We start from the raw sequence: 21,819 nt of genomic DNA on the forward strand, positions 1-21,819 counted from the left end.
GGGGCCTGGAGGGCAGGGCCAGGGCTTTGGTCATTCACAGCCCGGAGGCAATGAGCCCGGTTTCTAGGGGATGCCAGCAGGAGCCGGTCAATCCCTTCCAGCTCCCAGATCCAGGGAAAGTCCGAAAGGGCAGACCCGGCCCTTCTGGATGAGGAGGCTCCGGGGGTGGGGGGGTCATTCCCTTGCAAACATCTTCATCAGGAGGGTGTTGAGTCTCACATCCTCCAATTATGCTCCCGCCGAGCCCGGCCACAATGGGCCGCTCAGATAACCATCGGGCCGCACGCACGCAGCCCGCGGGAACAATGCGCGCTCGGGCTATTTTTGCCGTCGCCGCGCGGCCGGCCCCAGCCCGCGCCTCGCCCCAGGGGAGCAGGCAAAGAAAGGCCCCGGCGGATGCCAGTGCCGAGGGGCCGCCGCTCGTCTGCGCTCCAGGAGACAAGAGGAAGGGCTCGGGAGCTGCCCGGCGCCTCCAGGAAACCTTTTCTTGGTCTGCTGACGGCCAGATAGCGAAACAATCGGGGTTCCCCACCCCGAGCCAGGGGGAGGAAGGAGGCGCCAGGAGTTTCTGTTGTGCTTTTGTGCCCCAGCTCCTCGGAAGGCAACCCCATGGGGTGGGGTGGGGCGGTGGAGCTGGCCTCTGGGGCCAGACCTACACCCTGCCCCACCCCCCCCACCCTATCCCCATTCTGTACCCCTCAGCAGAGCCACCCAGCACCCACCAACTCCCAGCCAAGCGGTTATCTCCTTGTCAAATCATCACAGAACACCATGGGCCGAGACACCACGGGCCACTTATCTCCTTGTCCCATCATCACAAAACACACAGCAGCCAAGAGAGCAAGCTTCTGAGGCTCTGAGTTTGCATGGCTTGCCCAACAGCCAGGGGCAGGGCTGGGGGTGGGGGTGGGGCGGGTGTGACAAAGCCTGATTTGAACTCAGCACTGCCAGTTTCTAATACCGCATCAGTCAGGATTCTCTCCAGAGAGAACCAAAAGGCTATGTGTATTGTGTGCATACGTGTGTATATACAAAGAGATTTATTTGGCAGAGAATCAGCTCACAGATGGGAGGGGCACATCCAAATTCCATGGGGCAACCCGCAGGTTGGAAATTCTGTTTAAGGGGATGGATGTTACAGCCCCTTAAGAGAAGCTGGAAATTCCGGTTAAGAGTTGATCTTAAGGTCTTGAGGCAGATAATTCTCCTGACAGCAGGGAACAAGACACACAAGGTCTTGCCATCATGGAATTTCGAGGCTAGTCAAGAAAGAGATCATTAACGAGAAAACAGGGATGGGAATATTTTCAGGGAGGGATGAGCACTTTGAAGAAAATACAAACTCGGACGTGCCTGGTACCAGGGCAACCCGTGGGCCAGGAGGCGAGCTGGTTGCCACCAGGAAGGATGAGCCCGAAGTGACCAGACCTTCCGATTTTTCCAGAGAAACGAGAAATCTGCACTTTTCTCTGAGATCTCCTGGTAATTCTGTGTTGGCTGCCAGTTTGGATTCCAGGTGACTTACTTGGCTGTGTGGCTGCCACCTTTGAGTGTGGATCCAGGTTCGATGGTCTCAAAAGTAAAAGAATTTAGAGACGATAGGGCCAGTAGGAATAAATAGTAAAGTTTATTACAAAAGAAGTTTATCAAAAAGAGAGAGCACACATTAGAGAGTTTGATGGCCCCAGGCCTAAGGGAGGGACGTGCGCTGAGCGGACCAGCTTGTTTATGGGAAAGTTTTGTAGGTAGCAGGTTTCCATAGCAACCTTTGAATACCAGGTGTCTTCCTTGTTCTAGGAGACAGCTAGCAGAATTCCGGGTTGGTTGTCACATACCTGAAATTTGTCTTTGGACAAATGGTTAACAATCTTTATGACCCTGTACCTCTTATCATTAACTAAGATTTTGCTTTGAGCCCAGAATTTTACAAGATTTTCTGGTTGGGGGCGTTTTCAATCCTTTGGGGAGGTTTAGGGACGCTAGGGAAATTTTCGTCTCAGGAAGTTTGCAGTTCTGTATTGGTTCCTTTGGAGCTAGATAAGGAAGAAGGGACTTGGAATTCTCTGTTAACTCTTTCAGAGCTGAATAGGAAACCAGGGACATGCAGTGTCCTATTTTATACTGCTTCAAGCTGTTTTATTTTGCAGGTGGGGAAGCTGGGGCCCGAGAGAGGGGTGGGTGGGCCTATAGCTCTGGTTGCCCTCCAGCTCCTCTGTCTCCCGTGGGCCTCTGCCACTGTGGGGTAAACCGTGGAGGGCAGGGGCCTGGCCTCATCCTCAGGGCAGGGCTCCCAGCCCCCTTGGTGGCGGTGTCACCCACCTCCAGCTCGGGATGTCGTGCTGTGTGACTGTGTCCTCTGGGCCAGGGGGAGTGAGGACATGGGACCCCAGGAAGCGCAGGACGAAGAGCTGACAGCAGCCCTCGTTTGCAGCTGTGGGTAACCTGGACAGGCTCCCTCGGGCTTAGAGATTTGTCTGGTGGTTCACGAGGGCCCCGGCTAGAAACTGAGTCCCCCTCGGACATTTTAAGAGACTTTATCAGGGAGACTAAGGGAAGCCACCGGGGAGTGGTACAGCCCCCAGAGAGTGGCGGATGTGGGGAACCGTTAGCACCAACAGGCCTGAAGGAGGTGCAAGTGGAGGGAGTTTTTAATAGAATCTGGAGAGGGTTTCAGGGGGCCATGGTCCTGCCCGACACTCACTGCCTGGCACACAGGTGGAGGTGGGGGAGAAATACCCCACCCTCTCTCTCTCTCTATCTCTGGCCTCCTCCTGTGTATTGCCCGTTGGGGATCAGCCTGTGTCTGGGGTGAGCTGGAGGTGACAGAGAGGGTGAACTCATGGAGCTCCCCAGTACTCTGCAAGGCATATCCCTCCTTTTTCTCATGGCTACAGAGATGTGACTGGCAAATAACTTGTGAATGTGTTTCATAAGCACCCGCTTTCCATACGTTGACGGAAAACCCATTTTCAGATGCCGTTTCTATTCCAGCCTTAGACCCCATCCCTTACTCATTTCAATGTATTCGTCCTTTAAACACATAAGAACTGTGTGCCCACTGTGGGCCAGGCACCGCACAGAGGCATTTGTGAGATGAGAAGAGTCATTTTCTGCACAGACCTGAAATGAGCAAAGAGTGTTTGGTGATTTATAGAAAATGCAGTCAGGCTGTGACTTGAAAGGGGCTCAGCAGCACCAGGGGTGTGTTGCATTTTGTGAAAGGCGATGCCAGGGTTGGGGTTTCAGACTGGAGTATGGCATTCGGGGACATCAGACATGGGAACCCCAGCCTGCCAGCCCCCACCCCAAGTGCTTCTGCTCAGCAGATGCTCTGGGAATGGAACCTACCGATTCTATGGGTTCCCGGTGTCCCTGAGCCCCCACAGAGGGCCTGGAGGACTCAGGATGTTGCTTCAAAGCAGTGGACACTTCTGGGGACACGAGGGTCCCCCTGCCACAGGCGTGGGCAGGATGGAGCCAGCCCCCCGGGAAGAAGGGACCCAGGGACAGCTCCTATTGACTACGGTTGGCTTCTGTTTTGTTCCCCACAGAAAGCGAGGAGATGGCCACCAAAGAGAAGCTGCAGTGCCTGAAAGATTTCCACAAAGACATCTTGAAGCCTTCGCCGGGAAAGAGTCCGGGCACACGGCCCGAGGACGAGGCCGACGGGAAGCCACCGCAAAGGGAGAAGTGGGCCAGCAAGATCGACTTTGTGCTGTCGGTGGCTGGCGGTTTCATTGGCTTGGGCAACGTCTGGCGGTTCCCGTACCTCTGCTACAAAAATGGTGGAGGTGAGCCTGGGCTGGGATGCACGGTACACCTCCAGAGCAGAGAGCCGCACAGGAGACGGAGGGTGGTGCTGGGACGTGGGTGTGTCCGGCTTTATCTGACCCCCGCCAGGTCAGCCTAGCCCACCCCTGCCCTGCCTCACCTCAGGGACAGGGGGGTGCTCACTGCCTCGGAGTCAGGGTGGTGCTCTGCCAGGGACTTCCTGTGTTATCTTGAGCTGGTCCCTCACCCTCTCTGATCCTCCAGTTTGTCATCTCTGAAGAGGTGTGGGGCTAGGACAGGCCCAAGTTTCCCAACCCTCTGACCTTCACGGCCTCTTCGTATGTGCCCCCTGAATGTTCCTTACTTCATATCTCCCCTCACGTTTGCATTTTTTTGGAGGGGGTGCATAGTCTGGGAATCAAACCCAGGTCTCCGCATGAAAGGCGAGCATTCTACCACTGAACCACCCGTGCACCCCTCTCCCATTTGCTTTTGCTTTTCTGACTCAACCAAATGCAGTTCAGAAGCAAGCTTCGTTTGTCTTGTTGGAACGCAAAACCAATACGGTCGCCAAAGGAAAATGTACGCAAAAAAAGATAGAGTGAAAAAGTTTTTTAAATGTAAGGTGTGTGGTTTGGTGTTGGTTTTTTGTTTTGTTTTGTTTGTCTGCTGAAGATTCTGAGCTAGAATCTTCTCTCTCTCCCTCTTTCACACATCCCCTGTAATAGGTGTCAAAGAGAGACAACTCTTCATTTTATTGCTAATGCAATAAAAGGGAATGAATGAGAACTAGAAAGGGAGTCTTTACCCACTGCCTGGCCCTGTCTGTAACTGAAGACTTATCCTTGTCAACAGAGAGGTGCCACCTGCCTTAGGAGAAGTGCTTTTTCGAAATTCTGCCTTCGAGCCTGTTTTTGAACCTTCTGTAGATCTCCGGCCCCTTTGGGACCCTGCTCACTGCCCAGCCCCCCAGAATGAAACACATACACATAGATTAAGTTCACGCAGTCTCAAAGGGTCTATGCACCCACGGAAGCCATTAGTGGACACCAAGTAGGAGCCCCCTCCCCCCAGCCCCTATTCTTTGCCCCTTATTCTTCTCCTGGAACCACCCCCCCCCAGCCAAGGGCACCCACCCCTGGCTTCTTATCACTGCACCCTTCCTGGGGAGTTCTCAGTGCCCCTTTTTGGCCAGGGTAAAGATTTCCACAAGGAAGAAGTGTTGGAGATTAGTCTTAAACTGAGCAGTGCTTATTCAACTGGACAGATGCAGAGAAGGCAGGCCAGAGGTAGGCGCTGGACATAGTTTGAACTGAGGCTCAGAGGCTGGGCACATTGAAAAGGTGATTTCAGCTGGACAGATGGGTAGGGCCTGGAGGGTATTTCGCCCAGCTCTGAGAGTTTGACTTTTATCCCTCCCCTCACTCACCCATCCTCTCTCTCTCTCTGATGCCATGGGCTGTGGTTCTCCAAAGCATCAGCCCCTGCGATGGCTGCAGCCTCACCCTCACCCCATTCTGCTCTCTCTGCAGGTGCCTTTCTCATACCATATTTCATTTTTCTGTTCGGGGGCGGCCTGCCTGTGTTTTTCCTGGAGGTAGTCATTGGTCAGTACACCTCTGAAGGCGGCATCACCTGTTGGGAAAAGATCTGCCCCTTGTTCACCGGTGAGTATGGGTCGGAGGCTGCCCTGGGCCCGGTGTCCTTCAGATCAGCAGATTTCCTATTGCTGAGCACGTTGAATCCTCATGCAAATCACCTAGCACTGTACCTGATGCCAGGTAGCAGCCGATATGTCACACCTGTGATGTGGCTGCTGCTGCTGAGTAGTAAGGGGAAAGGAGACAGGGCAAGTGTCTATCACACAGTAATTGCTTAGATGGTGTCAGCTGAATCCATCTCTCTGGTTTAGATTATCAAGCCAGCAGCTGCTTATTGGTATAGCACAGCAGATAAACACTCAGGTTCAGGAGGCTTCCTGTCGGGTTAGAGCCCCACGTCCCCATTTTTCTAGCTTTGTGACGGTGGGAAAGTCACTTAATCTCTTTGTGCTTCATTTTCCTCATCTGTCAAAATGGAAAGAATAGGCTTGCTTCATAGGGTTGCTGTGAAGGCAAAGTGACATAGCCATGTGAAAATGCTTTGTGCATATAGTAAGCACCAAATTAATGGTAGCTGTTATAACATTTAGTCCCATTGCCTAGTACGTAGTTTGCCCCTATAATCACTGTTATTTAGTTGGCAGGATGAGAGTATATAAGAGGCTACTCATTCTGTCATCCATATAAATCCCATCTAGCCATCCATCCATCCATCATGTAACTACTCGTTCATTTACTACTACTCGTTTACCATCTACTTCTTCTTTCATCCATCCATTCATCTACCCAACTTTCCAAGCAACCACCATCCATATAACTATCCAACAAATCCAACAACCATCCATCAATCCAACATATATCTATCCATCTACTCACCCATCCATCTAACCATCCATTCAACCAACCATGCATCTACTCATCCATCCATCTAACCATCCATGCAACCAACCATGCATCTACTCATCCATCCATCTAACCATCCATGCATCTACTCATCCATCCGTCTAACCATCCATGCAACCAACCATGCATCTACTCACCCATCCATCTAACCATCCATGTGACCAACCATGCATCTACTCATCCATCCATCTAACCATCCATGCAACCAACCATGCATCTACTCATCCATCCATCTAACTATCCATTCAACCAACCATGCATCTACTGATCCAGCCATCTAACCATCCATGCAACCAACCATGCATCTATCCATGCAAGCAACCATGCATCTACTCATCCATCCATGTAACCATCCATGCAACCAACCATGCATCTACTCATCCAGCCATCTAATCATCCATGCAACAACCATGCATCTATCCATGCAAGCAATTCATGCATCTACTCATCCATCCATCTAACCATCCATGCATCTATTCATTGATCATCTAACCATCCATGTGACCAACCACATATCTACTCATCCATCCATCTAACCATCCATGCAACCAACCATGCATCTACTAATTCATCTGGCCAACCATTTATCAATCTAATCATCTGTCATTCATCTATCCCTTCTCCCATCCGCCTTTCCATTCATCCAACCATCCCATTCATCTAAGTATCCTTTCTTTCGCCTATGCATCTACCCAGTTAATCCATTCATCCTGTAAATATTTGCTGGCCACTGTTGAAAGCCCGCTGTGGGGTCCAGGCCTGGGAATGCGAAGGCCTTCCAGCTGAGGCTGTGGGCGTGGTGGGTCTGGCCTCACTCCTGATCCTCATCTTGCTTGCCCACACCCGCAGGCATCGGCTATGCCTCCATCGTGATTGTGTCTCTCCTGAACATATACTACATCATCATCCTGGCCTGGGCCACGTACTACCTGTTCCACTCCTTCCAGACGGAGCTGCCCTGGGCACACTGCAACCACAGCTGGAACACGCCCCGCTGCATGGAGGACACCATACGCAAGAACCGGAGCGAAGGGGTCACCCTCACCCACACCAACTACACCTCCCCCGTCACCGAGTTTTGGGAGTAAGGCCGGCTTCACCACGGGAGGCGGGGAGGGTGCAGGGGGGAGGGGCAGAGAGTCTCCCCAGGGATGTGGGTGTCACCCTCTCTGGGGGGTGGGGGGGAGGTAGAGGTTTTGAGAAAAACCTATGCCTTTGGTCTCAGACAGGTCTGGAATCCAATCCCTGTGCTGCCATGGTCTTGTTGTTTAGGCAAGTCACTCCCCTTCTCTGAGCCTCAGTTTCTTTACCTGTCAAATGAGAGGAATGAATCGTTCCGACCCTCATGGGATCACTGTGAGGATTGTTTTCCAAAGGCAGGTATACATCCTTGCAGTTACCTTAGATGAAACGCTGTTGGAAAAATGATCCATTTTTTTTAATGTATTTTAGGGGAAAAAAAATGTAGTTAGCACCTCAAACCTGTTAATGTACAGAGAAAAATGCCTATGTGAAGCAGAAGCAGTTACTCAAGTGAAAAGGTGTGTGGCTAGTGTGGAAATAAGTATCAGTTAGCTTTTGCTTCATAACAACCATCCCCTTATTTAGTGGCTTTAAGACAACCACTATTTAGCTCATGAGCCTACTGGTTGGCAATTGGGGGTGAGCTCAGCTGGATAGTTCTGGTCTTGGCTGGTCCTTTCCTCTGTCTGCAGTGAGTTTTAGGTCATCAGGACAGCTCTCCCTGGCTGGCTGTTGGCTGGGGCAAAGGGGACAACTGGTCTCATCACCCAGCAGGCTAGCCTCAGCTTGTTTGCAGGCAAGTCGGCATTCCAAGAACAGCAAATGAGAAAGTCCCAGTGGGCAGGCGCTTCTCAAGCCCCTACTTGGGAAAGCCATGTGCTAACCCAGATTCAAGAGGTAAGGAACTGTGTACTGTGTTACGAGAGGACTGGAGAATTAGAATTATGGGTGTTTTTACTATTCACCACAATATAGTTAATAACTTTCTAGGGGTATGCCACTAGAACAAAACAGCATGAAGGTAGGATGTGGAGTTCTGAAGTTTGGGGACCTCTTACGAGGCTGACATATGGGGACATCCTTCTAACACAGTGCTTGGATGCTCATCAAAAATATATTAGTGTATAGCTTTCCCTACTCTTCGTGAGCTGTTGAATTTGGGACACATCACTTAGCTGGAAATAACTGAGTTAAGGCCCCACACGGAAGTTGAGAACCAGGGTAGGGGAGGCTGTAAAGGACGGTGGTGGTCTCCAATTAATCTTTAGTATGAGCCCTTGCAGTTTCCAACGAGTCCATCTCTTGGAACAGCTGCAGAGAGTAGGGAAGTTGCCTGCTGACTGGTCCCAGCTGTGCTTTAGGGTGACATTGAAGGCAAAGTGTCGATGACCCTCTCTTGGCCTGGCACCCTCCTTTGGATGGTCCCTGTCATGACGTTTGGGCCTTGGGTTTTATGCTCACAGGTCCCTGGGGCTGCTTGGACCTGGCACTGGTGGAGAGACTCTTCATATATATTTTCCACTTGCAGACGAAGAGGACGTTGAAAAAGCATCTGTCACCCCCTTAGGTTCCCACCCTCTGGAGACAGAGTTTCCAAGGGCCTGACCTCTAGAGAGATTGAGACAAAGAAATGCTGCCATGTCATTCTTCTCTCTTGAAGGAGACCCAAGGACACAGCCCTGTCCTTTCTCTGGTGTTCTTGGCACAAGCCTAACCTCCAGGCGCCTGACCCTTCCAGGGCATTGACTTTGGCCTCTCATCGAGTGGCCCCCAGGGCCTCATTCTCTCAGGCAGGGACTTGCCTGCCTGGGTTCAAATTCTCACCACCACTTCTAGCTTGGGCAAGTGCTTTCTCCTCCCCATCCCTGCGTTTAATATAGCACTACCCTTCCAGAGTTGCAGGATGGGCCTAACTGAACGAGGCCATGGGCTCAGCCAGTCCGACATGCCTAGTAGGTGGTCTCCTCGCAGGGAGTCACACTGACCCCCCCAGGAATATTTGGAAATGTGTGGAGGTGTCCTAAATTTGGGGGAGGCTGCTGAAACTGGGGACCAAGAACTGTCCTTCCTTGAATGCCCACAAGGCCCTCCCCAGATTGCAGAGGGGCTGCCTTCTTTGTGACTTTGTGTGTGTCTGTCTCCCTGTTAGCATCAGGCCAGGCATTCTTGGAGAAGGAGTTCCCATGGCGAGGTCCTGGCTTCCCCTGCCTTTCTGGCATGGAAGACACTGAGATAGGTTGTTTTCGCTTAGAAATCTCCTGGTGCCGCAGACCCCTTCCCAAGCCCCTTCTGTGATGCAGATGGACTTGCAGAGTCCAGGGGGTGCTGGCTGCTGGCCTGGTGCTTTGCCTCCCAATCTGGCCTCTGCAAGCCCCACCCTGGGCTCTAGCAGAGTTCCGTGGGACCAAGTGGCCTTCCACAAATAACTTGTCGGCTCTCTGGAACCCCGGGGAGGACTGGGGTCCCTGGAGGAAGAACCTGGAAAACAGGCTGAGGCAGAAGTATCAGTTCTGCTGCCTGTGTGAGCAGAGCCCATGGCCAAATGGCCAGACAAGTGGACTTGAACAGATGTCACGGGGGTTAGTAAGCCGGGGGGTAGGAGGGAGCAGAGGGCATGAGCCGAGGCCACCTGCCTTCCCAAGTGTTCCATCCATCCAAAGAGGACAGAGTAAGAGCAAATATTTAGAAATCATTTCCTTTCGGCTTTGCAGAGACTCTCAAAGTAGGGAAAATATTGGGAATCATTCCAAACTCTTCTTTTGACCCCATATCCCATGTCTGATTCACAAGCCCTGTTGGCTCTATCTTCGAAGTATGGCCAGAATCTCACCTCTCTGCAACCATGCCCTGCCCTGGCAGGGTCCCCATTGTCACTTCCGTGGGCACCAGCTGCTCTCCCTTCTTTCCCCCTTGCACCTCTAATCAGATGTGAATCCAAACGTGTCATTTCCCAGCTCAGGACCTTTACATGGCTTTCTTTACCCTGTGATCTGGCCCTGCCAGAAAGAATTAAGTGGAAGTATCTCAACACTGCCTGGCACAAATAAGTGCTTACCAGGTGCCAATTTTTATTAGTTCCACCTGGCTGTGCAACCTGGAGCAGCAAGTCACTACCCCTTTCTTGCTTCCCCATCTGCAAATGGGTGGGCCACATGAGCTGGGCTCTGAGGGATGAGTAGGAGTGCACTAGCAGAAAAGCCAAGAGAAAGGACATTCTGGGCAGAAGGAACAGCCCTTTGCAGAGGCATGGCATTGTAAAAGCATGTGAATGTTTAGGAACAGCAAGAAGTTAGTTTGGCCAGAGCTTAGGACCCATGGAGAATTGATGAGAGGTGAGGCCAGGTGATAAATGCCTCAAATGTTAGACTGATAAGCTTGAGTTTTGGCTTATAGGAGGAGAAGCCGTCGATAGTGATGTGATTGAATCTGTATTTTCTGGACATTGCTCAGGGAACACACCTGTAAGAGAGAGAGCCTGGAAGGTAGATTGAGCCCCGACTTTGTACAGGGCCTTGAGGAGATCAGCCATCCACAGAACCCATGGATCTGGGTTTAGGGTGAAACTCACCATATACGATTTCCCCTGAAAGTAAGTCACCAGCCTCACAGTGACTGTAGCTCCACTGTTTTCCTTGTGTGAGGCTTGCCAGGGCATTTATGGCGACAGAGACGTCATCGTATCATCGCTGGCTCCTCCCCAAGTTGGACTGCAGAGCTTTGGGGATGCTCCCTGGTCTCGATGCCACTTGAACTGAAACCCAGCGCTGATGCTCAGCCCCCCGCCCCGCCCCAGCAACAACCAATGTTTCCTTTCACTTTTACCTGCACCGGGCACTCAGACCGCTCACCTGTCCTTTCCTTCTGCAAATGAGGCAGCTGCAGAGCTGTGATCTCCTCCCTGAATTCTTCTGGACAGGGAAGGATTTTACTGATCAATCATCCCTGCCAGCCCCCTCCACTCCCTTCCAGCAGAGAAACAGCAGGTAACATCCCTGTCCCTTAGATGTGGGGAGAACAGTTTGACTTTTAGGCTCCCCCACTTACCCTTCTTGGCTGCACCCCATGAGCCAGTTCCTCTCTGCGAACTGGAGCTGTGCCTCTCCACCTTGCTTGAATGTTCATGAGCTTAGACGAGTAGGTGCTCGGGACAGGGCCCCCAGGCACTGCTTGTAAGGACTCTCAGGTCCCAAGAGGGTAAGCGCCTGACCCAGGGTTTCATGCTCAGCTTGGAATGAAACCAGCTCCAGCCCCTTCACATCAGCCTCCCCCTCCCCGGCACCCTTCTGTCTGGGTCCCCAGCAGCCCATGTCCATGGTCACAGGAGTGGCCCCACTGTAGGGCTAACCCTGGGCTCTCCTCTCTGCCTCTGGGTCCGCATCTCTACCCCATCCCGGTCTGCGAAGCCAAATCAAGCAGGAAACACAGCCTTGTCCAGAGCCTCACGAGGACCCACTGGGGCCCCGGAGGTTTCCAGTTCACGCTGGCTTTATAATTAACCGCTGAGTCGAGCTGTGTGGGGAAAGCTTGGCTTCTGCCTCCATCGACCCTACCCTACCCCATCACACAGGCCTGGATGACAGACGGGGCCATAATATGGCCAAATGCCACCCCTGTCCCCCCATCAGGCTGGAACCGAGCCCTCTTCCCCTGCCCCTGGGAGCTCGGCACGTATCATTAGATGTTATTAAAATCAAAGAAATGAGTCATATTTGCAAACATGCAGTGCTCAGCCAATCTCCCCTGCAGCTGCCGGAAGGGGGGGGGGCGGATGGCGAAAGCCTCGCGCGGCCGGGGCTCGGGGCCGACAGGCGCTTTTATAATCGTTGCCTCCACTGGTCTCCAGGGACCGGCTGTGGCTAATAAATGGCTGGACCGCTGTCAAAAGGAAACGATTTGGCCCACTTGGAGGACGTATTTACATCTCTGAGTGCCGGCCGGACGGCAGCAGGGCGGCTGACTCCAAACAGACATCCAGGCGATTCTTTTTTGGATCCCACCCTGGAATGCGTCGTTACTATTCTTGGACAGGAATGTGGCTCACTCCTGGACCCCATTCCTCCTGTATGAGGGATGCGGGGAAGCCTGAGATGCTGGAGACCCTCATAAAGGGACAGCCTAGGACCCAGCAGGCAAAGGGGGTAAGTCCCCAGGGGGCCAAGAGAGAAGAGTCTGGGCTCCAGGTTGATTTATTTATTTATTTTTCAATCTGGGTGATTTCAGGTGAATTCCTGAATCTCTCTGAGTCTCAGTTTCCCCATCTGAGTACAATTAATTATTGGGCGCTATTCTGGGTTCTAGCAGTGAACAAAACAGACACATCCCCTGCCTCCATGCAACTGATATCTCGGTAGGAGAGGTAGACATTAAACAGGTACACAAATTAAATCAAACTAGAAGCCAGTGATAAAAGTTGCTGTGAAGAAATATAAAGCCAGGGCAGGGGAAGGAGAGTGACCCAGGAAGCAGCCTCTTCCCCAGGGGTTTGAGGAAGACTGCTCTGGGGGAGCGAGCAGAGCTTTGAAGGAGAGGAACGAGGGAGCCATGTACTATGTGACTGAGGAAACAGCCTGTGCGAAGGCCCTGGGGCAGGAGCCCACTCAGCCTGTTCCAAGAATGCAGCAGAGGCAAGTGTTGCTGAAGGGAAGAAGTGAAGGGGACGGTGACAGGGATGAGGGTTGAGATGGGACGTTGCCCTGTCCCGGCTAGTCCAGGATGATTGCAGTCCAGGTCTGTTGTCCCAGCATCTCCTTCAAGTGTCTGGGTCTGAATGAGAGAGAATTTTGTGCCCCTTTCAGGGACACAGAATGAGTGATGGGGCCATCTAGGCAGGTCTTGTCGTATGCCAAGGATGTGGGAGCCTTGGATGGGGAGGGGGTGGTAAGCAGAGGAAGCGGGGAGAGGTGGTCGAATTGCAACTAGGACAGCCTCATCCTGGGACATTTCGGAGGCTCTGATGAGCAAGGGACTGTGGCCTTCCCTCGGGCACAGCACTCTACAGTTTACTCCCTGAGCCGCGGGGGCCACCAAAGCCGCGGGGGCCACCGACCCTGGGAGCAATGCCCAGCAGGGATCCTTATCTGCTGCTCATGAGTGAGGGGCCCACGGGAGGGTCTCAGCCAGGTTGCCCCCTTTGGAAGAAGGTGTCATTTCACTTTGGCCCTAGAAAGAGGCTCTGTTGGGACAGCCTCCGATGGGCTGGACACATTCGTTCTATTCCCAGGAGCCCATTAATTTTTTTTTTTAATTTAAAATGATTTTTATAGAGATAATATTATGTGCACATTAAAAAATTTCAGAAAGTCAGGGAAATGTGGCTCCCCCTCCCGGCCCCGCGTCCCCACGTCCCATCCCTAACCCAAAAGCAGCCGCTGGACTCAGTTTCTTGTGTGTCCCGCGTTTCCAAGTCCCAGTGTGTTTCCGCTACCCCTCCTTATGGTTACACAGCAGGCAGTACGGCAGAGGCACTGTCCTTCACCGTGCTCCGTCCCCTTTCTCTAAAGTACACGGAGACCTTCCCTGTTCTTTATTCTGGCAGGGTGGTATTTGACTGGGGACTTGCTCCATGGTTCACAGAGCCCCAGTGGATGGACGTTTGGGTGGTTTCCAATCTTATAGATAATGCCGGGATGAAGAGCTTTGGGTGGACACCTTGTCTCCAGCCACATGTGCAAGCATAGTTGCAGGAGAGAGTCTTAGAAATGGAATTGCCAGGTCAGAGAAAATGTGCCTTCAAATATGGCCACCGTGAGACCTCCTCAGGGGACTGACCTCGGCGACTGGGGAAGCAGCTGTGTGGCTCGGCTGCTTCCTCGTGGCCTCTGTAGCTGTCAGGTGCCCACAACGGGCCGGTGTGCCAGCGGTGAACACTAAAAGAGTGAGGGGTCAGCTGGCCCTCAGCTTGGTGTGGTTGGGACCCGGGCTCGGGGATTTTAAGCTTTCTCAGCCAACTTGTCCTTTTAGAGAAAAAGGAAAGGCCGCCTTAAGACTGGGCATCTCCTTGGCATTAAATGAGCACCTACTGTGTGCCTTATTCTGGGGAGGGAAGTTCTGGGGCTGGGGGGCAATAAACGCTGGGTTGGGGAGTGACCTTCGATGTGAGAGTTTGCAGCTCAGGAGATAGACAGGGCTGCCGCCCTATAGTGAAAGTTTGATGGGACATCAGGGTGGGGGGGCTTCCCCGAGCCTTGAAGGTTGAGGTAGACTATGGCCCGGTCGTGGAGAGGAGGGCCTGCCGGGCAGGATGTGCAGAGGTCTGGAGATAGGAAAGGTGCTCCTGTTAAAGCGGAGGTCCTGGGGCCTCCACTGAAGGTGCCGAGATCTGGCAGCTAAACAGGGCAGGCCTTGGGGTTCTAAAGCTACTGCAGCCTCCAGATCCCCTTTTAAAAAAGATTAATAATTTCATTGCCGAGCAGCCACGTGGTGGAGTTGAGAGAACACTGGCTTTCGATCGGGCAGGCCTGGGTTCAAGTTGTCAGCCCACCCGGTCCAGGTGGACCTGTAGGCACAGCCCATGTCCCTGTGCCCTGGCACAGTGGGACCAGTTTCTCCGGGCATTGGTGACCTGGACAGTGGATGTGTTCTGGGCGTCAGCACCCGGCGCTGCCCCACCCCGGGTCCCAGTGGAAATCTCCCAGTAAATGCTGGTAACCACTGCGAAAGTTTCTCGAGTGCTTGCTACGTCCCAGGGCCTATATTTCATCCTTTGCATGGATTTTCCCCTCACAAGTCCCTGCAAAGAAGTGGATGTTCCACGACCCCAGAAAGAACAAATACCTGCTCTCCTGAAGCTTAGATTTTAGTGAGCCCTGCAGAGGAGAAACAGAGATGAAAGAAAGGGAATGTTGAGGGAGGGTAGTTAACCCCGTTGTATAGATGAGGAAACTGAGGTCCAGAGAGGTTGGGCAATTTGCTCAAAGTCAGGGATCAGACGGAGGGACTGAGATGTGAACTCTGTGTTTGGCACATAGCAGGGCTGAAGAAGGGTCTGCTGAGGCCACACAGAATCTGTACCCATTTTACAGTTGGGGAAACTGAGGCTGAGGGTTTAGTTAACTTGTCTGAGACCAGGCTTGGTTGAACCCACGTTTGCCCTGACTCAGGAGTCAGAATCCATCCCATTCTTGACTTTCCCAAAAGGGTAATCACTGCTTCCCGAGACTGATGAGGGCCCCGAGGCTTGGAGGGGCAGGACCGCTGGTGTGGGTGTAGCACCTGTGCCAGGATTTGAACCCCGGCCTGTTGGATTCTGGGTCTCAGTGCTCCCCGACCCAGGTTCGGGTGCTCTGGGGAGGCACCTACTGACGTCCTGATCTGTGTTTTCTTGAAGACGCAACGTGCTGAGCTTATCTCCTGGAATCGATCACCCGGGTTCTCTGAAGTGGGACCTCGCCCTCTGCCTTCTTTTCGTCTGGCTGATCTGTTTCTTCTGCATCTGGAAGGGGGTCAAGTCCACAGGGAAAGTAAGTTGTACTTCTGTTCCTTCCCTCCCTCCCAGAGAGAAATATTAAGGCTGGCCCTCAGCGGGGAAAATCTCTCATCCACTGCAGGGACCTTCCTGCCCAAAATTAGCCCTGGGCTGGGGGAGGGTTAACCAGTGGGTGCTGATCAAACAGCCCTCCCCCCCCAAAAAAAAATAGCAAACAGAACAAGGCACCCTGCTTTGTAGCATTTGCCCATTTCATGTCTGATTTTAAGTCATTGCTGGTTTAGCCACCAGCTTGCAAAACTTTTCTAAAAATGTAAGTCATCTCTCTCTCTTGGCTTGTGTGAGCCAAAACACCACTGGTTTTGCATTTATAAGTGTTGGTTGATGATGCAGCTGTCTGCAGATAGCTAGCTAACATTGTAGTAACTAAGAAATCAGCCGATGACGAGAGCTTAGCGGGCAACTGTGTTGAACTTGAGCTATTAGCTGACCACACTGACCCTTGCTTTGCAAAAGCTTGTCCTCACTTGTGGCACGGCATCTCCTGGGAGCTTGTTAGAAACTCAGATGGATAGTTCTGTCCCAAACCGGCAGAATCAGATAATTCCAATGTGTCTGACAGTTTTGAGAAGCGCTGGCTTAGGTGGCTGCTGCTAAGTCACATTGCACTGAGTTATCTTGTAACTGACGTTTTCGCTGGTGGCGATGATGTCATCCGCTCAGGAGAGTGTTCGCTGATGATTACATCGGCTGATAACTGAGATGTCAGCTGTTAACCAAGGTTATAAGCTACCCGTGAGGTTATGTGCTGCAGAGGAACACATTACATGCTGGCGAGGATGTTAGCTATTAACAAATGTGGTGGCCGATCATTAAGGTGTTATCTTGTAATTAAGGTTATCTTGGCCACAGTGAAAATGTTAGCTGGTGACTAAGCTGTCAATAAAGCTGAGCAATTACTGGGACAACTCCCTGTGAGGACAGAGGCTGATACAAAAGGGTCTGATACGGTCGAGGGGAGAGACTCAACCCATAACAGAGTTGGATTTTGCCTTTTGATGTCCCCCCTTCTCAGAAGCATTTGCATCTTGATAGGAGAAAACCTATTTAGGATCAAAAAGCCTCCAAGGGTCAAGGGTTCTCTTCAGGTGCCATTGGAAGCCGGGTGTTGGGCAGGAGGTGACATCGTTTTGGAGAAAGGGCCTTGGCTGCACCAGTCGCATACTTGAATTTAGCATCAAGGGACGTGCTCGATTGCAGACCCACTTGGATAAAATCGTGGCTCTCAGCCACGATTAATCTAATCGTGGCTGAGAAAACCACCTAATTAATCTGGTCCCACCCTTGGCAAGATCTGCAATTCTGGGTTTGCAGAGGCGAAATGGGAATGTCCCCAGAATGGGGTCCTGTGCTGCCCCTGCCCTCTCCGCCTGTTTCTCAAGCAGACCCAGTCTGCAAAGGAAGCAGGCCAGCCCATGCAACTCTGCACTCCCACCCCTGCCCCCCAGAGGCTACAGGTAACACTGCTCCTGCCAGCAGGTGGGGATTGGGGGTGCTGTCTCCTTGGATAGCGCTTTCCCCTGCTTTATCCGATTTCTTCCTCATGAGAAAACCATTTTATCATCTTTCATTAAACGAGGAGGAAACTGAGGCTCAGAGAGGTTAAGTAGCTTGCCTGGGACCACTAGTCATTTCTGAGCCTCAGTCTTCTCATCTACAGAATGGGTAGGAGTGAGGTGTGTTGAGCACCTAGCTTGGACAATAACCACTAATTGCATTCTTTGCTCTGCCTTGTTTTCCCCCACATATAATTCAGTCCCTCAGAGGTTATCTGTGAAGCACCAGACCCGGGCAGTATTGGAGAAGTAGTTGTTTACATATTCACTAATACTTTTTGAGCCTCTACTTGGCTTTACTGTTCTAGGAATGGGACGAGAGGTCTTGCAGAGGTCACCGAAACAGGTGAAATTCTCTGCTATCAAGTCGCTGACAATCTGGCAGGAAGAGTCAGGTGCTAACAAGATAAATGAGCAGAATGTTTAGGCATTAAATGATGACGAGCTTCTATGAAGAATAAGGCAGTGAAAAAGAACAGGCAGTGCTGGGGTGCAGTTTTTAGATAGGGCTCTCTGAGAAGGTGACTTTGGGACAAAGCACTGAAGGAAGTGAGGGGGTCTGAACGTTTGCAGGGGAAAATCGCAGGGAGAGGGAAACAGCCAGAGCAAAGGCCCTGAGGTGTGTCTGCCCCACATCCTTGGGGAGCCCCCAGTCTAATGGAGGAGGCTGATGTCCAGCGGGAACAGTGGCTGTCTGAGACAATGGAGCATGCTGGAGAATTGGAGTCAAAGCCAAAAAGCACAGGGAGCCTCTGGCCGCAAACGAGGCCAAGCAAGGACTTGACTTGTGAGAGGTTCCCCTCCCACCCCCACAAACCTCTTAGCCGTGACCCCCACCTTGGGGCAGCTCCAGGCCTCAGAAAGGGGAGGGCGTGGTTCCCAGAACAATAGCAGGGCCTTGGCCAGCCCAGAGAATTGCCAGGTTAAGGCGCTGTGGGTATCCTCGAGCTGCAGAGCCGAGAGGGCCCTTGCACAGTTAGGACAGGCCTTGCCCTGGCCCACGGCCCCGCTGTGTGGCCGACACTCGTCCAAACAGCGGAGTCCAGTGGGGTGTGGGTGAAGGACCTAAGTTTCTGTCATGTTGCTTTGCTGAGTCGCGTTTCCTTTTGGTAATTTTGGACGATCATTTGCCCAGGGTCACAAAGCACTTAAGTGACAGAGCTGGGACTGTCCCAGACTTCATGCATAGGGGTTTGAAACTTGATGGTAGCTCAGTTCCTTCAACATAATGCTCCATGTGTGCCAGGCACTGTTCTAAGTGCTCACTTAATCCTAATAACATTTTGGAGTCAGTGTGGTTAGGAATTGCATTTTACAGAAGGGGACACGGAGGTCCAGAGAGGTTAATTAACTTACCCGAGGTCACACAGCTTGTTGGTGGCTGCCAAGCTGGGGTTTGAACCCAGACACTTGTGTGTTCTTCCTCCTGCCAAGCCATTCACCATCTCCCCCCGCCCCTCACCTCATGCTAGCCTGAGGGCAGAATAGGGCATGGGCCAGGCAGACCATGGAAGTCCAGGCTCTCCCATGGGAAGCACAGTCCTCTGGACCCAAAGAGGTGTACAGTCCTGGAAATGGGCACAAATATTTCCTGAGGCTGGGGATCCCCTTCAGAGCACAGGTGATTAGAAAGGGGTAGGGGTGTTTGAGATCTCGCTCTGCTCTCTCAAAGCTGCCTAACTTTGGGCAAGCCCCTCTCCCTCTCTGAGCCTCAGTTTCCCCTTCTGTGGAATGAGTTAGCAGTGCCTCCCCACCATGGGTTGCTATGAGAGCCCTTTGGGCCTGCCTAGGTGCTGGCCAACTGGGCAGTCGCACCTCCCAGAGTTCCTGTCGCTATAGGGCAAATGACCCCTCTGACCTTTTTCTCCCCCAGAAAGTTCAGGGGCAGTGTAGAGATGGGATCCCCCACCTCTCAGGTCAGCCCTTTCCTCACCATCCTGAGGGAATGGATAAAAAACATTCTTGCAGGTTTCCAGGGCAATTGGGCCACAGGGCTTTTGGGTCGAGGGCTCAGAGGAGCTACTGATGCTCACCCAGCAAGAGTGGAAAAATACCAAGTTCCTGTGGCAAGGCCTGCTGGGCCACCCGCCAGAGGCCCACTGGCAGCGGCTGGCACTGGTTTCTCCCGCGAGGATCCCGGGAGAAGCATGGAAAAGTTGAGAGAGTGGCTCTCAGGGGCTCATCCCCAGTGCCAATTCTGCAAAACAAGGGTGGCTTTCGGAAGAGGTAGCTGAGCTGGAGTGACGTGGTGAGGCTATCCAACCCTGGATTTGGTGAACAACCCCCGCCCCACACACACACACAGGATGCTGGACTCTAAAGCCAGATGGCCTGGGCTCGAAGCACACCCCTGTCACCTACCAGCTCTGTGACCTCAGGCAGCTATGACCTCACCTCTCTGGACCTCGATCTCTTCTTCTAGAAAATGGGGGTAATGACGGTACCTACCTCTTGGTCGTTGTGAGGATTAAATAAGCTGAAAAATATGTGACTTTCTGTTACTTAACTCAGTGCTTGGCATGCAGTAAATACTACATAAGTACAGGCTGATAGAAATTAAATACATGAAAACAAAGGAAGCCCCCCCCACCCCGCCCTCCAACATTCCAGATTGTGAGCTGTGACCCTGGCACAAAACACTCCGGCCTCAGCCCGGGTGGACGGGCCCAGTGGGGACCCAGCTGGCTTTGAAGTGGGGACCTTCTGGGGACTGGCCCAGGGGGCTGCTGCAGAGGGCTGCTGTCAGCAGCTATTGTTTGCTAGCCGCTGGGGCGTGGTGCAGCAGCCAGCAGAGTCCCAGAGGTGGAAACCGTCGGGGGCGCCTGTCTGCAGGAAGGGAGGGACAGGCTGTGGGGTCAGGCTGGTTTTCTGTGCTCGTCTCTCTCCCCCTTTCTGTGGCTTCCTGGTGTGCCCGCGCCCTCCATGTCTGCCTTTATGTCCTTGGGAAATTGGAAGGGTTCCCAGCCCCGAGGAGGAGAAAGATTGGCTGGGGAAACTGAGGCGCAGAGGAAGGAAGGGTATTCAGTGAGGGAGAGGGGTAGGATCTGTCCTTTTAACCTTATAGGGGTCCTCACACCAGTACTGATGCTGGGGGTTCTTGAGTTGCTCACCGCTGGCCTGATGTAAGCTGGGTGAGAAGTTACACCATCCGGGCAGGAAAGCCAAGGTCAAGTTCAGTGGCGGAGGTGGAATAGGAGCCCTGGTCTGGGGGACTCCCTAGCCAACCTTCTCAACCACTCCACCCTCTCCCCATAGAGCAGTGGAACTCGTTTAGGTCTGAGCCCCTCACTTCACAGGTGCCCAGAGAGGGTTAGCAACTTGATCAGGGTTCAACGGCAGGCCAGCCTCCAAGCTTGGATTCAGGCCCGAGGGTCTCAGCCACAGCCCTCATTGACTTCAGCCTCCCTCTGGCAATTGGATTAAATAAACTGGTGTGAAAAGGCTTTGAATCAAAGTTGTGTTGCTGCTGCTGCTGCATGGAGTTTAGGACATCCCAGCTCTGTCACTTAAGTGCTGTGTGACTCTGGAAAAATGATTGGCCCTCTCTGGGCCTTTTGCTTCACCTACAAAATGAGAATAGTAAGAAAACCTGCCCAAAGTGTTACTGGCAGGATCAAGTGAGTATGAAAGTTCTAGCACTTACAATAGTACCAGGTACACAGCAAGTGCTCAATAAATGCTGGCTGGTCTGTTGGGCTGAATGCAGCTGAGCCCAGTGGGACCCATGAACGCTTTCTTCTTGCCCTTTTCCAAAGCCCATCTCCTACTGTTTCTACTGAAAGAGATCCTCGCTCAAGAATTGTGTTCCATCAGGGGCTCCTGTGCCAAGTGGGCAACTTTTGGGGTCTTCTTGATATCTATCAATGTCAGTTACCTCACTGGGCCCCAGAAGTGTTCTGCAGGGGCAGACTGAAGCCAGGAGACTGTCCTGCAGTGCCATGGGCACATTGAATTTGCTCTCCGGGTCTGTTTCCTCATCTGTAAATGGGCATGCTTAAAGTGCTCCACAGTGCTCCCCAGTTCTCCCTGGCCCCCCCTTCCAAGCCCTCCAAGGCCTTTAGAGGTTGTCAGGGGCTCTGTGAGCAAGTCTCAGCAGTTCAGGAGACCACCATGCACTTCCTGCATGTCTGCCCGCTGGTTTTGCTCAGAGCCGGGTGATTAGCTTTCCTTGGGCCCTGGGTTCAAATCCTGATCACTGTAGTTGCACTGGGCAAGTCGTTGGGCCCAGCCAAGCCCCTGGTTCTGTCTCCAGCAGGCGGCTTTTGGGGGTGTGGCAAGGGCAGCAAGGGCTGGAACCGTGGGAGTCCTTATTTAGCCAGGCACCCTGTTCACCATCTGTCGAGCCAGGCTCCTTTGAGCTCCTCCCAGGTGCAAATATCACCCTAAAACTTTACATTTAATTGAATGAAATTTAGGAAGAAAATACACCCATGGGAACTGAAGCCATAGGGATGGTTTGGGAGACCAGTGCTTTCAGGAC

General features: G+C 52.5%; 1 protein-coding gene across 6 annotated transcripts in view; it reads left to right on the top strand.

Annotated features, from left to right (window-relative positions):
* The window catches only part of SLC6A6 (solute carrier family 6 member 6), an 80,079-nt gene that overhangs the window by 36,268 nt on the left and 21,992 nt on the right, over positions 1–21,819 (top strand). For all 6 annotated transcript variants that reach the window (XM_077116431.1, XM_077116430.1, XM_077116429.1 and 3 more), the window contains 4 exons: positions 3,552–3,791; positions 5,304–5,438; positions 7,125–7,359; positions 15,625–15,757. In XM_077116431.1, the coding sequence (XP_076972546.1) occupies positions 3,563–3,791; positions 5,304–5,438; positions 7,125–7,359; positions 15,625–15,757 (732 nt within the window). In that variant the 5' untranslated portion in view covers positions 3,552–3,562. The remainder of the gene's footprint in view (positions 1–3,551; positions 3,792–5,303; positions 5,439–7,124; positions 7,360–15,624; positions 15,758–21,819) is intronic.

The sequence above is a fragment of the Tamandua tetradactyla genome, chromosome 9 (genome assembly GCF_023851605.1).
Source record: "Tamandua tetradactyla isolate mTamTet1 chromosome 9, mTamTet1.pri, whole genome shotgun sequence".
NCBI classification, from domain to species: domain Eukaryota; kingdom Metazoa; phylum Chordata; class Mammalia; order Pilosa; family Myrmecophagidae; genus Tamandua; species Tamandua tetradactyla.